General features: G+C 41.7%; 2 protein-coding genes and 1 long non-coding RNA gene across 8 annotated transcripts in view; 2 read left to right on the top strand and 1 right to left on the bottom strand.

Annotated features, from left to right (window-relative positions):
- The window catches only part of SOS1 (SOS Ras/Rac guanine nucleotide exchange factor 1), a 39,116-nt gene extending 32,671 nt beyond the window's left edge, over positions 1-6,445 (top strand). For 2 of the 3 annotated variants that reach the window (XM_015856981.3, XM_015856982.3), the window contains 5 exons: positions 830-1,002; positions 1,822-1,938; positions 2,121-2,385; positions 3,455-3,573; positions 4,847-6,445. In XM_015856981.3, coding sequence (XP_015712467.1) covers positions 830-1,002; positions 1,822-1,938; positions 2,121-2,385; positions 3,455-3,573; positions 4,847-5,341 — 1,169 coding nt within the window. In that variant the 3' untranslated portion in view covers positions 5,342-6,445. The remainder of the gene's footprint in view (positions 1-829; positions 1,003-1,821; positions 1,939-2,120; positions 2,386-3,454; positions 3,574-4,846) is intronic. The other variant, XR_014944512.1, reaches the window with a different exon arrangement.
- A 5,509-nt stretch (positions 6,446-11,954) lies between these two features.
- LOC107310952 (uncharacterized) overlaps positions 11,955-13,330 on the top strand; it is a 6,590-nt gene continuing 5,214 nt past the window's right edge. Inside the window, exon 1 of the long non-coding RNA XR_004306494.2 lies at positions 11,955-12,083. This is a non-coding gene — a long non-coding RNA (uncharacterized LOC107310952). The remainder of the gene's footprint in view (positions 12,084-13,330) is intronic.
- ARHGEF33 (Rho guanine nucleotide exchange factor 33) overlaps positions 12,083-13,330 on the bottom strand; it is a 27,909-nt gene continuing 26,661 nt past the window's right edge. For all 4 annotated transcript variants that reach the window (XM_015857077.3, XM_015857078.3, XM_085542886.1 and 1 more), the window contains one exon: positions 12,083-12,985. In XM_015857077.3, coding sequence (XP_015712563.1) covers positions 12,848-12,985 — 138 coding nt within the window. In that variant the 3' untranslated portion in view covers positions 12,083-12,847. The remainder of the gene's footprint in view (positions 12,986-13,330) is intronic.

Here is a 13,330-nt window from a genome sequence, read left to right as displayed (position 1 = left end):
TCTGAGAGAAATCATTAATTGCCTGCATGTGAAAGAAATGTTAAATTGACTATTAATTGCAGATATTATTTGTAGGAAAAATAGCATTTGTGTTCTGTAGCAAGCTGCTTGGATGTTTGTTGCTGGTCATTTCTGATTCTCACATTACATTGTTCTTGTCCAGCATAGACATCAGGCCAAAACTGAAAGAAAATTGTGTTAATAGCTTTTTTAGCTTCTTTGAGATTTTGGGAAGATACACTCTACAGTTCTGTGGAGAAAGACAAGATCAACTAAGAAAACTTACGTCCTGCTTCAGAGTTAAGTAGGTTAGCAGGACCACAAGTGGAGAGTTATAGTTCTCTTAAGCTATGCTCAGACAGGTCATAATGGCAGTTCCCCATAGGTCATTCATAGACTTGAAACATCTCTTTTCTCTTTTAATATCACAATTTAATGTAATTATAAAGGCAGGAGTGGAACAGAAGAATAAAACATTGAAATATCTTTTTTGCGCTTATCTGGAGTCTCTAATGTAGTAGAGCTGAATTGAGGCAGAGTAGTTCAGAGAAAGGGCTTCAGTGTACTCTTGTGTTGCATATTGCTGGTAGTGTTCGGTTGTGTGAGCTTCCTAAACAGTGGAAAGATGCAGTGATGCAAAAGGCAGATTTCAGGAGAAGGCATATTAAAATATCTAAATGAACTCTGACTTCTACTGAACCCAATCAAGAGTTCTTCTAAGTTATCAAAATACAGAAATGAAGTTATTTAAGAATTCTTTGTATTCCATCCATATCCCCTTTCTCTCTGTTCTGCACTATGTATTTAAGATCTTTTGTGTTCTCCTCAGGAATTTACTTAACTAACATTTTAAAGACAGAAGAAGGCAACCCTGAATTTCTAAAGCGACATGGAAAAGAACTCATAAATTTCAGCAAGAGAAGAAAAGTAGCTGAAATAACTGGAGAGATACAACAGTACCAGAATCAGCCATATTGTTTAAGAGTAGAATTTGACATCAGGGTAAGTGACATCACTTCCATGTGTGTGCACACTGAGGTACTTGTGTGTGATAATGTCAGCTGATAGGCCATAGAGACCAACTGCATTAGAAATAAGCAAAAGGCCTGCATTAAAATTTCTGTTAAGTCTGTAAGAAGGGAAGTAATCTCTGTGCATGCAGATTTTTTTGGGAGGAAAGGAGAGTTGGGGTGATTTCAGCTGTTTGGGATACTGGTCAATAGGTCTTGGTCAGTTCTGGACAGGAACAGAAACTACCAGATGCTCGCTGTCCTCAGTCAGTCACATGCTTGCAGTCAGCCCAGCTGTCTTTTTCTTCCTCAGTTATTTCCATTACATTTACAAGTCTACCTGGCAGCACTGTGTTCATTTCATGTATTGATGGTGATGATGCTCACAATTTTGTCTGAGGTTGGTTTTTTTTCCACTTGTTCCTTGATGTTCATGAGACCTTTTGGTATTTTTTCCTCTATGTAGTTTGACAAAATCATTCTGAGAGCAGTCTTGCCCTGCTGCATCAGTGTAGGGATGGACTGTATACAGCTTCTTCTGAGGGCATTTGGGCTAACCTGTTCTGACTTCTGCACTGCAGAAAGTGTTAGGTGTAGTAGCACAGTTAGTTCTGCATGCCAGGCACAGTGCTATCAGCATCGAGCAGAGCACTGGCAACATGCAGGGTTACTAACTTAAAAATCTGTCCTCACTACTGACCTGAGCGTTTTCTCTTTTCTGTGGAACAGTTGGGATCACTTCTACAGTGGGCAGAAGCATCACAGAAATATCTTATTTGATATAATTTCTATTTACCTTCTTGTATTCCAGAGATTTTTTGAAAACCTGAATCCAATGGGAAGCAGCATGGAGACAGAATTTACAGATTATCTTTTCAACAAGTCGCTAGAGATAGAGCCGCGAAATGTGAAGCCTCCACCGAGATTTGTTAGTATTTGTATTCTTTTTCATGTTCTCCCCAAAAATGCTTACATCTGTCTTTCTGAGATAGAGGTGATCTTCAATCTCTAACTTCATAAGTGCAAAACTATACTTTGGTTATTATTTGTGTGTGTGTGTGTTTTGAGTTTTTTTGTTTGATACATTTTTGTCTTTTTTTGTTATTTCAGCCCAAAAAGTACAGCTATCCTCTCAAGTCCCCAGGTGTTCGGCCATCTAATCCAAGGCCAGGCACCATGAGACACCCCACACCCCTGCAACAGGAACCAAGAAAAATTAGTTACAGCCGCATCCCAGAGAGTGAGACAGAAACTACAGCATCTGCACCAAACTCTCCACGAACGCCTCTGACCCCACCCCCCGCTTCTGCTACTTCAAGTACTACAGATGCTTGCAGTGTGTTTGACTCAGATCCTTCAAGTCCTTTTCATGCAAGTAGGTGATAATAGTGTACAAAGGCTGTATATTAGATTTTGTGATCTTAAACAGGTAAAACCATGCTAAGTGACTATAGCAACATAGTCACTTTTTGTCTCCTTGTAGCAGGAAAAATTTTGAGTACATTTTACTACATTTTTATTAGTGGTTCTTGTTGTAGAGGGAGAAATTGAACAGAATTGGGCATTTTGGGTATTGCGTGTCTTTGGAGAAGCTGTTAAAGCAGAAGACCAAAGATGCATCATCCTTAGTTCATGAATGTCCCAAACCAACACTTGTAGCATTTGCTGCCAGGTATGTGTGTGGTGAGTGTGTTTGCTGACTAGTGAGAATAGACATGAGTGTTTCGCAGGTGACTTAATCTGCTGCCTGCCATTACAAATCAGCTTCAGGTCACATGAGTGTTTTTCCTCAATAACTTAGTCTGTGTTGTCCTGCTTTAAATCAGTCAAGACCTATTACACTATTTTTCTTCTGTCTTCATCAGCATGCATGGAAGCTTATATTTTATTGTGTGCTTTCAATAATTTTTACAGGACGCAGTGCCCTGTAATGTAAAGGGTATGCAAAGGAAATACAGGGTTAGTCCCATTTTGAGCAGGTTGCCACAAAGAGGTGAACTAACTTGATAAAAGCTGTAGTTGCTTAGCAGTGCAGTGGCATTGCTGAGGGTCCAAGATGGCTTCCTGATTGTTTCTTCATAAGATATTTCTTCATTGTTGGATTGACACATAAGCTGCAAGTTCAGGATGTGGTTTTAGTGCTGCTGTGATATGAGAACAGCTTTGTGATGTGGGTTTTGATCTAGCAGATTACTTACAAAAGTGTGAGAATTAATGGCCACTGAGTTTATTGCAGTTCAGAAAAGCAGTTTGGAATCTTCAAGTTTGGTGGTTGCTCAGTGGTATATTTCCTTAATACCTTCTTCATGCTGCATTTTATGAGCAAGTATTTTACTAAAGTAAAGGTACACTGCTGTTAATGACACCTTTATTAGCATGCTAGAGGAAATACTCTATATTGAACAAAAACTCATTATTGAGATTTTTCACTCTGTGTTCACTAGGATCTGCTTCTGTGTCATCCATAAGCTTTACCAAAACTTCAGATGAAGCTCACGTTCCCCCACCAGTTCCTCCACGAAGACGACCAGAGTCTGCCCCAGCTGAATCCTCCCCATCAAAAGTAAGTTACAGCTAAAAAGGGTGTTTTTTTATAGGAGAAAAGAGGAGAGTATTATAGGAAAAAGAAACTTTTAAAGATAATACATACATTTTTTTTGAACATCCATTTGTGAAACAGTAAGCAACCATGTATTTCAGGCCTGCCCAGCTTCACCATCTTGCCTGCTCATTTGCTGTGATTAGGCCCTTCTGAGAACTTAAAGATGTTTCTGTCTGCAGTAATTGTTGTAGAAGATTGTTTTGGGTTGTATGATTTAGGGTAAAGAATTGAAGAACAGTAATGATGGAATGTGATGAACACTCCTTAGTCCCCTGAAATAACTCATTACAGTATTTGACACTGGATGCTGTGCTGCTCATTGCTTTCATTGTTGATTGCCCGTCCTGTTTTCCTGCCTGCTTGAGCCATTGCTACTTTTTGCCTTTTGCATTTGCGAGCAAGTCTAGCTTTTATTTTAGACAGTGTTATATTTCTCTTGATTTCAGTGGGAATTGATTGATGACTAGAGAATTGGATAGATTTGAGGATCCCACTCAAAATTATATTGTAGCGTATGTCTTCTGACTTTCAAGAGAGCTTTCATATATCACTAAACATGATGTCCTTTTCGGACTGTAGGTCACTGTGCTGTCAGCCAACAGACTTCAGTGTGTCATGATCCTATCAAAATTCAGTTGGAAACGTTATAGATATGTTAGTGTGGTGGTGTGACCAATTACCTTGTCACTGTGGACTGCAGCTTGGGAACCATTCACTTCATTAATTCTACTTAGCTCCAGCTTCTGAGTGTAGTGTATTTTTTCCTCTGTTCAGCACCATTGCCCCTCCTTATTGCTCATTTTCTTGGAGAAATACATGGTCCTATTATCTGTCATTGGTACCTGTTACTGGGAAGGCAGTAGAAGATACCTAGACCTACCCAGCAGGCAGATCTGGAACCAGCATGTTGCTCCGATCACTCCTTGGCTTGCCTTTTTCCCTTTCCATGCATCTTCACTCCCTGCATCCCTGCCTGTTAACTCATTATTGATATGCCCATGCTCTTACTCTGGTACACATCCAGTCTGCTTGTCCTTTCTACATGCACTGTGCTGAGAAACATATTTTCCTGGGCATTGCTTCGCTACTCCCCATCTTCATTCTGCACTTGGCTTGCTGTGTCTTCTGCTGAAGTGGAAAGATCAGTCAGCAGGATAGGAATTCCATTTCACAGCAGGGTCTTGTTCTTTGCCACTCTAAAACTCTTATTAAATGAAATGTTTGTGTACCTCAGATTACTTCTGCGCACCTGGACAGCCCGCCAGCAATCCCTCCTAGGCAACCAACCTCTAAAGTGTATTCACCAAGGTACTCGGTGCCTGACCGGACCTGCATCTCTGACCCCCCTGAAAGCCCTCCTGTGTTACCACCACGAGAACCTGTGCGAACTCCAGATGTTTTCTCTAGCTCACCACTACACCTCCAGCCTCCACCACTGGGGAGAAAAAGCGAACTCGGTAACACCTTTTTCCCAAACAGTCCCTCTCCATTTACTCCCCCTCCCCCTCAGACACCTTCTCCACATGTAGCACGGAGGCATCTTCCATCACCACCTTTAATACAACAAGATGTGGACCTCCATCCTGTCGCTGGACCACCTGTTCCTCCACGACAAAGCACTTCTCAACATATCCCAAAGCTTCCTCCAAAAACTTACAAAAGGGAGCACACACACCCATCGATGCATCGAGACGGACCGCCCTTGCTGCAGAATGCCCACTCCTCCTGAACTGTCCCCTGCGCTGGGAGTTGCGTTTTCCTGGTGCTACGTCTGTTGCTGGCAATGGATGCACTGAACCTGGTGGTGCCAAGGAGTTGGGATGTGTATATGCCAAACACTAAAAACTCTCCAGTAAATTGGAAATGCAGTGTACAGAAATGGAATTGCAAAAACAGACATTCGAGTGGAAGAACTGGTTAATTCGCTGTTCTTGTTTTAGTATGCAGGACATTGTTCTAAGATAATTGGACAACTGATTGTACCAGAAAACAGACTTGAGGGACTTCTTTGGCCAATGAGCAGAGACTGTGTTTGTGTAACGATCTGTAATGTCCAGTACAGGAAGGAAAACAGTCTTGTATCCATCAGTTCCATACAGTGGCACAGTTTTTGGAATGAAAACATTATGCACTTTTTTAAAATCTCAAACAGGGAACTTTATATTCCTTCTTAATTTTCTTTTGCTTTACTCCCTGCTTTAAAATACTTTTCCTAAAGTTGTGAGGAGGACTGTGAGGAAGATCTGTGGTACCTAACTGAGTTAGACTTTAAGGCGTAGCACTGTATTGCGGTCCTGTTTACAAGTTGTTACGATGAGTAGTAGGGGGTACCTAGGCTTCACCAAAGAGGTACTTTATTATTATTTTCTGAAATATTGTGGTGCCAGTTCAAAAATAAATTTTTGCCAGAAAGCATAATGTCTAATTACTGCTTTCTTTAGGTAGAGCAGATGGGAAGTCTTACATCGTTACAGTGACGGCAAGTTTATTTTAAAAGGCAGCACCATCATCTGAAATAAATATACTACTACATTTAGAAGACTGTTAATTTCTGCTAGATTATGTCACATTCTTTTTAAGGTTTACTGATAATCCATTTCATGGCTAGTAGCTATTTTTTCGGTCATGCCATGAAAAGAGTCACTTGTGGAAAAGAGCACTCACTGGCCAACTTCCATAGCAATTGTCATGTTTTACTAACAATAGGTTAATCAGCATACATAGAATTGCCTTGCAGTTGCGTAAATCATGTGTATATAGTGAATGTTGCATAAATATACTTGCAGATTGTTTTTAATTTAATTGAAATAAAGATACGAATATGTTTGGCTGACATATGTTAAATTATTACACGGACAAATTACAGCTCTTTTGTTTTTTGTTTTTTTTAAGTTAAGCACAGGAGGGTGTGAAAGCATGTGTTTTGGTACATATTTTCCTAGTTCAGTCTGTGTACTTCAGTTACAAGAGTCTAAAAAGAAGCTGGTTTTGGCATATGTATCAAAGTAATAGATAGGTTAATCCCAAAGTGAATTATTATGTAAGATCTCCTCAGACCTCTTGTATGTCACTTGTTAGGGAAATTCAAACTTATATTAATCTTTACCAAAGCTTGCTGTCCGAAATAGACATGACAGAACATATACTGGCATAAGTATCATGACATGGATTATCCATAAACCTGTGCACTGTTTTTTATCTCTAGACAATACAGTAATGCATGCCAGCTGTTAAAGAGAGAGCTCTATAGTCACCATTACAGTATGTTTGTGAAGTACCTCATCTTCAGTTAATGAAGCTCGTGGGTCTTAAGTAAAATTCTGTCTTGTATCTTTGGGAGAAGAATACATTTCAGCATCTTGAAGAGTTGTGTCGTTAGGGATGATGTGAGTAGACTGGTGATAAAGCCTACCTTTTTAATGCTTTCTGCAATGCCATTGATCGATGCACCTTATCTTTTTGTGTGGTCTTTACATTTCAGAAAGTGTTTTGATCCCATCAACAAAAACGGCGGTTCTCATCATGGACAAATGTTGTAATGTGTCAGTTGTGTTCTTTCTTTGATGTCTTAAGTTTTATTTTGAAACGTTTTTCTGGTAAATGAAGAAAAAATGAAGATCTCTATCCCTTGGCTTCAGAAGAGAGTGTTCTTACATGGGAGCTTGGCAGAAACACTCATGCTACAGGAGGTATAATTTAGGTACTTGGTTCTTTGGATGTAAACAACATGATGGGCATAATGTTGAAAGCACCGTATGAGTTATTAGCACATCCATGGATTACCAGGAAAAACTCCTCATATTCAGACTTTCTGATCTCTCTCCTTCCATGCTGTTTAGTAGTCATGGCAGACCAGGCAGAAGGAATGCTCGGTTGCTGAGGTGGTCCAACTGGAATGGAAGACCTCACATTGATCCTGTTCATCAACAGGCCTCTTGAATGTCAGTAGGCCTCTGTTTTCCTTTGTGAAATGGGCAGGATGTTGACTTACATTCCTGTAGTTGAGGATAAAATTCCATTATTGGTGGGGTACTTGGACAGTGGGCGATAATAGTAACCATGCAAGAACCTAACTTAAATTTAGTTCTTTGGGACCCAGTGGAGCAGATCAGTCATGCAACGCTCAAATCATTGTGTTGACTCAGCTACAAACAAGAAAGAACAAGAACCAAACCTGCTGCATTTAGGGTGGGAGTTTTGAGTACAACTTCTAAGCCTCTGATTTGTCTCATGGCAATTTTGCGTTAATAATTATTTAACCTACAATAACTTTTTATTTGGTTGATGTTTGCTTTGCTGACAATACTTCTCACATGGAAAATGAAGGAATTTTTATGATGTTATGTGGCTAAAATGACTCCGGAATACTCTGGTGTGATTTGAGATGTTAATATGTGCTAGCTAAAGAAATGTGCTTGTTTGTAGGCTGGTCACTGGCTTGGGTGAGTTGCTGTATATCTTTGGTGTGCCTTAGAAGTGGGTAAAAGTCAGCTGAAACAGAAGCAAACCATAGCCATGTGGTTAAAATTGTGAAGTGCTTAAATAGATAAGCAGACATTCATAGGTGTGGTACATAGTTTGTGCTGTGTCACCCTGAGGTTTCTACTTGTGTGTAGCCTAGTGCATCAGTGGACCGTGATTGGGTTTGTTCTTTTTCTTCAGAGAGTGTCATAGCTGTATGTTCACTCAGGGAAGCCCTCTGGAAATTGAGAAGTGCTGATATTGCAAGTATTGTGCATTTACTTTCTCAGGAAACCATCTCTAATCTTCTATATTATGTGTTTCTTAAATCAGAGAGGGAGAGGTCTTACTTGATGAGAGTGTATTTATGCTAGTGCATGGGATTTACATCCTTTGGGGTGCAGTCCGACAGTCACTGGATGTGCAAGGCTTGATTCAAAAGCAGTTGTTACTTTGAAGTCAGCAGACAGTTGTGCTTGTGATAGAGCATTTCATTTTGTTGCACACAACGGAGGGTTTTTATTCAAGCTGAATTGCTTCGTGGTCAAATTTGTATCACAGCAGGCTGTGCTGCATTTATACTAGGAGTGAGTTCACTTTGCGGCTGTTGTTGAGTTGTTAGGTCTGACATTTTATCAAGGCAGTCTCTACTGCTGGTATTTCTGGCACTGCTGCCATTTCATCTCTGCTAGAACATCCCATTCGTGAATGTTTCTCTTAACAAATTAGAAGCAAGTGAAACAAAATGTTACTTAAAGCTTTAAAGCTTTGCTGCTGAGCAGTGCACTTAGCTGTGGCATGTAAAGGACCTTCCTGGACTTTCTCTTCAATGCAAATGCCTTTTCCAGGCAGGAAGAAGGAGCTTAGTCAGGATATTTTAAGGTGATATTTTAAAGTTTGAAAAAATTTCATGGTTCTTTGCTGCCTTGAAATATCCATTTTTAGCTGTTTGGATTGCAGTATATTTTGTTACTCCAGCGTGTGTGTCCGTTTGCTTTGTTTTATGACGTGGTTACTTGCCACAGTCAGTAAATGTTAAAGCTCTGTCAGTTCAGGACATGTAAAGTAAACTTGACTGGGCACATCTGATGGCCTGTGTACCTCATTGTCTGTAAGGGATCTTTACATGCTGAGTCTGCAGTGCATTTCAGAATGCATTCAAGTGAAAATTTAATAGTGGCTATTATCACTTGGCATTAAAAGCCATGTTCTAAAAATACTAAAAAAAGCCTTATGTATCCTAGAAGCGTACACTTTTGACTGCGTAAGGTACTTTGAAAGTCTTGGTAGTCTGAGGCAGGCTGCCCGAAGCAGGGAGTGCGTCTGTGGTGATCTGGAAAAGTCACAGCTGTGGTGATGGTGTCTGATTGAGCACTGTCTCAGGCACTGGCTGTTCCCCAGTGGCTAATAGGCATGTTCTGTATCCAGAGGATTGAAAGGGATTTTTGAGGAAGAAACACTCCAGGTAGATTTGTATGAGGGTCAAAATGTATCTTTGCTGTTGCTATAAAACTCAGCTGGTATGTTCTTGTCTCTTGAGCCTGCTGTCCCTGAGTGATGCAAGGCTGCCTGTGGTTGTTGTGTGTTTGGAGGTGTGAGCACTAGGAACTGAGCTGCCCTTGTTTGTGTTGTCATTGGTTTGAATCTGCTGGGAGTGTGGCGAAGGACAGATGGTGGCAGATAGAATTGGAATTAAGTTTTGGAGGAAAACTTTGCATGTGACGAGTTTGCGATTTACAAGAATACACTAAAATCTCTTACTGAGATGGATAGTTGAAATTACAGTGGTGTGTGTGGCACTGGAGGAGGCCTGTGGGTTTCCTTTTGTCAAGGCTTGTGTGTCTGTAACAGAAGCTGCAGAAAGAGCAGAAGAGTGGCACTGAGGTAATGTCATTCAGAGCTGCACCAACAAGTGGGATCGGTCAGATCTGGACCAGAAGCTTTAGAAGGGAGCAAGAGCTTCTCTGCTGAGTGCCGGGTGAGAGTCTTGAAATGAGGAGTATGAAAGCAGTCTCCTTATGAGACTGTATGCACAAAGGAATGGAATTTTGTCAGTAGTGTTGCCTCAGGAGGGGACTGGAAGAAATGTATGTTTCTCCTTGTAAAATATGCAGTCTTACAGCTGAGTCAGTGCAAAAAAGAGAAGAGTGTTATTTAAAAGCAATGTTTATTTGGCAAAGGAATCAAAATAATCCAGAGCACGCACATACTAAAGGTGAAGTTGTGTTGCATCCTGCAAGAGGCACCTTTTGTGGTGCTGAGCATTATTCACTGGTTTTATGTACATTTTGCAGATTCTGAGCAGTTACAAGGAAATACTCAGGACATCTCCAATGATGAGTATAGGCCTGTAAGAAAGAACTTACAGAATCAGTAACAATAACCATCAATTGTGACCATGCCTTAAATCACTAAAACAGAAGCTAGAATCCATATGCATTTTACAAGCCAAGGGTCTGCCACTTTGGAATGATTTCCTTACACAGAAGATTTTAGAACACAGGTTTTCCTCTTTGCCTTCTTTTTGGCCTGACATCTGCCTGGCAAGTTTGGAGGAGCAAGTTTCTTCTATGAAGAGCAGAAATCTCATTGTGTGCTACTCAAAGGCACAAGACTCAGAGTCCTTGAGAGCATTAGTGCAGTGCAGTACAGGCCTAAAATTTAAAATCCAAATAATTATTTGGGATGTTCCTATTGTGCCATGGTTACCAGGGTCTCCAAACCCACCATCTTTAAACATTGTGTAGTCATTTCCAAGGTGAGGGGTGTCAGTTGTCACAGAAAGTATTTGTTGCTTTGCTTTTATCTGTACAGAAAAGAGCCACTCTAGGTGGTATGTGTAGCAGTTCTCATCAGTGGCCTCTCAGCCACCTGTGGTTTGGGCAGCAAAGTGCTCAGCAGTGGTTTTGAGAGCCCCTTACTGGCACAGGCACAGTTTGTATTCCCAGAGCTTGTTGCTGAATGCTGTGGGTGGAGGTGGGCAGTTGCGCTTGGCTGTGTTTGCCTTGTCAGCTCTTTCTTTTTACTAGCTACCTAGACTATGCATACATCTGCTCGTGTCTTTCCAATCTTTTGTTGTCCTTCTTCCTTTCCTCACCCCTTTCCCGATATATTTGCCTATATCTTGACAGGGCAAGGTGGGAAAGGAAACTCATCCATCATGATAAAACTCTGGTTCCGTGAACAAGTAGGCCTGTCTATAGAAATAATAACCCCTCCACTTGGGAGAAGTCAGAGAACTCATAATGAAGATGTGAGGGAGAGGGAAAGAGAATTCTTTTTGTAATTAAAAACTTTAAACTATTCTGGGGAGGTTTGGGGTTTTTTATGCAAAAGGTAAAGGAGAAAAACCAAGAAGATACCTTCTTGCATTTCAGAATGAGAATTGGATTTCTGGGAGCAGTTTGGCCCCAGTGAAGTCTAACAGGTGACATAGGCTGAAACATTTTAATCCCTGAAGTTTTATCTTGGTCCCTTTCTTGAAACGTTGATAAAACTCTGATTGTAATAAGAGATTACTTCTGATTGAGCTGAAACTGACCCTTTTTCCAGCCACCTCTTTCACTCCAGCAGAAGAAGAAAAGGTGGATGGTACGTGCAGTCAGTGAGCACTCTGGGAGAGCTGTAGGTCAGCGTGCGTTAATTCCCTTTCCTTACTGTATATTTTAACAGAGTCTGTAGGCTTATACAGAGAACAATACTGCTAAGGGTGTGTCCTTTGAGATGTGGATGAGACATGCATGTGGCTTTGTTGTGGGAGGAAGAGTGTCCTTGCACCTGGAGGAATGCTGTGACTTCAAAAGTGGGGCACCATTGGCTTTCCTGCCCTATCATTTCAATTTATTTATTTTTTTTTTTCCAGAAGATCTGCTCCAAAGCAGGGTGCTTCATGTGCTGGGGCTCATAAAGTGATGTCAGGTCAAAGAGAGCTGGCCGAGGATGTTTAACATGTACTGCAGACCAGGAGCCACAATGCCAGTTGACTGTGTCAGTATCTGCGTTGATCCAGGGTGAGTGTAGAGTGTGGAAGGGTCTTTGTCCCTTGTGGCAGGCCCTGCGCTCAGCCTGTGTCCCCTGCATGGAGACCTGGGCAATTCTGACAGCAAGAGCAGAGATTTGTACAGTAGGAGGCAGTCTGAGAAACAGCATGTTGGTTAAAAGGTGGAAGAGGATTTCAGTCCAAAAGAAAAGACGATGCTGTTTAAGCAGAACAAAGTCCGGGTGCTTCAGCTGATGCTAGTTAGACCTTCTCAAACCAGCTGGATAGTGTGAGCTGGCCTTCTGGAAGACATCTTTGTTAGTGTTTTTTCTTCAGGAAGTGGAGGAGATAAAAGAATTTTGGACTTCTGGCCAAGGATGCCAAGGCTACAAGGTCAACCTGTCTGTTGTGGGTGAGGCTGAATTACTCCTAGTTTGAATTTGGAAGAGTGAAGACGTATGGCAGAAAAAACAGCTTTGGTGGCTGAGGGGGAGGAGAACACAGAGGGATTTGTCCCAAGCTTTCCAAAACTGAAGAAAATTAAGTCAGGCAGGAGTAAAAGCTATTAAATTCCTCTGCTTACTGGATCTGCTGGCTGAGCTCTGCTTGAACCCATAGCCTGGCCCTCCCCTGTGCTAGGAAGAGCAGGATGCACTTGTGACAGTATTCTCCCCCATCCCTTCACCTATTATGTTAGTGAGGGGACATCTTGGGACCTTGCTGTCTGTCTCCACCCTTAGGGACCCAGGGAAGTACTGTTGCTCTTGGGCTGTGGCCTGCCTTTCTTGGGGCTGCTTATTTCTTTTTGAAGAGCTTGCGGAAGGAGCTCCGGAAACCCCCTTTGGGCTCGTGCCGTGGGTTGTGGTCGCTGAAGGATGTTTGCTCATTGTCATCCTTCTGGCAGAACCTGGTGTTGTCTTCTGCATGGAGCTCCTAAAAGGGAAAAGACAATTTAACCAGCGTTTGCAACCTCACATCCTTGTCCCCTTCTCTTTCTCTCTCTCTCTCTGCTAGGAGGGACTTGGTGGGTCAGGAGGTGCTGGCAAGGTTAGGAGACAGTGCATTGCTTGGGCTCAGCAGCATTGGTACCTCAGCATAGAGCTTGTTGCTGGCTCTGAATCTGAGGCATTGGCAGAGGACTGGAGAGAAGCACTCTTAGAGGGAACTGGAGCCTTCCTTGCTAGATTTTGGTTTAGGTGGTCTTACTAGCCCCTTCTTTTGCCAGCAAGGGTGCAAGCCAACATGAGGAGTTGAAGAAGTAGGTTCTTTCCAACTCCT

This window comes from Coturnix japonica, chromosome 3, assembly GCF_054131305.1.
Source record: "Coturnix japonica strain WE chromosome 3, WE-NBRP24, whole genome shotgun sequence".
Lineage (NCBI taxonomy): Eukaryota > Metazoa > Chordata > Aves > Galliformes > Phasianidae > Coturnix > Coturnix japonica.
Note: the sequence above shows the minus strand (reverse complement) of the source record. Positions and strands in the feature narration are given on the sequence as shown.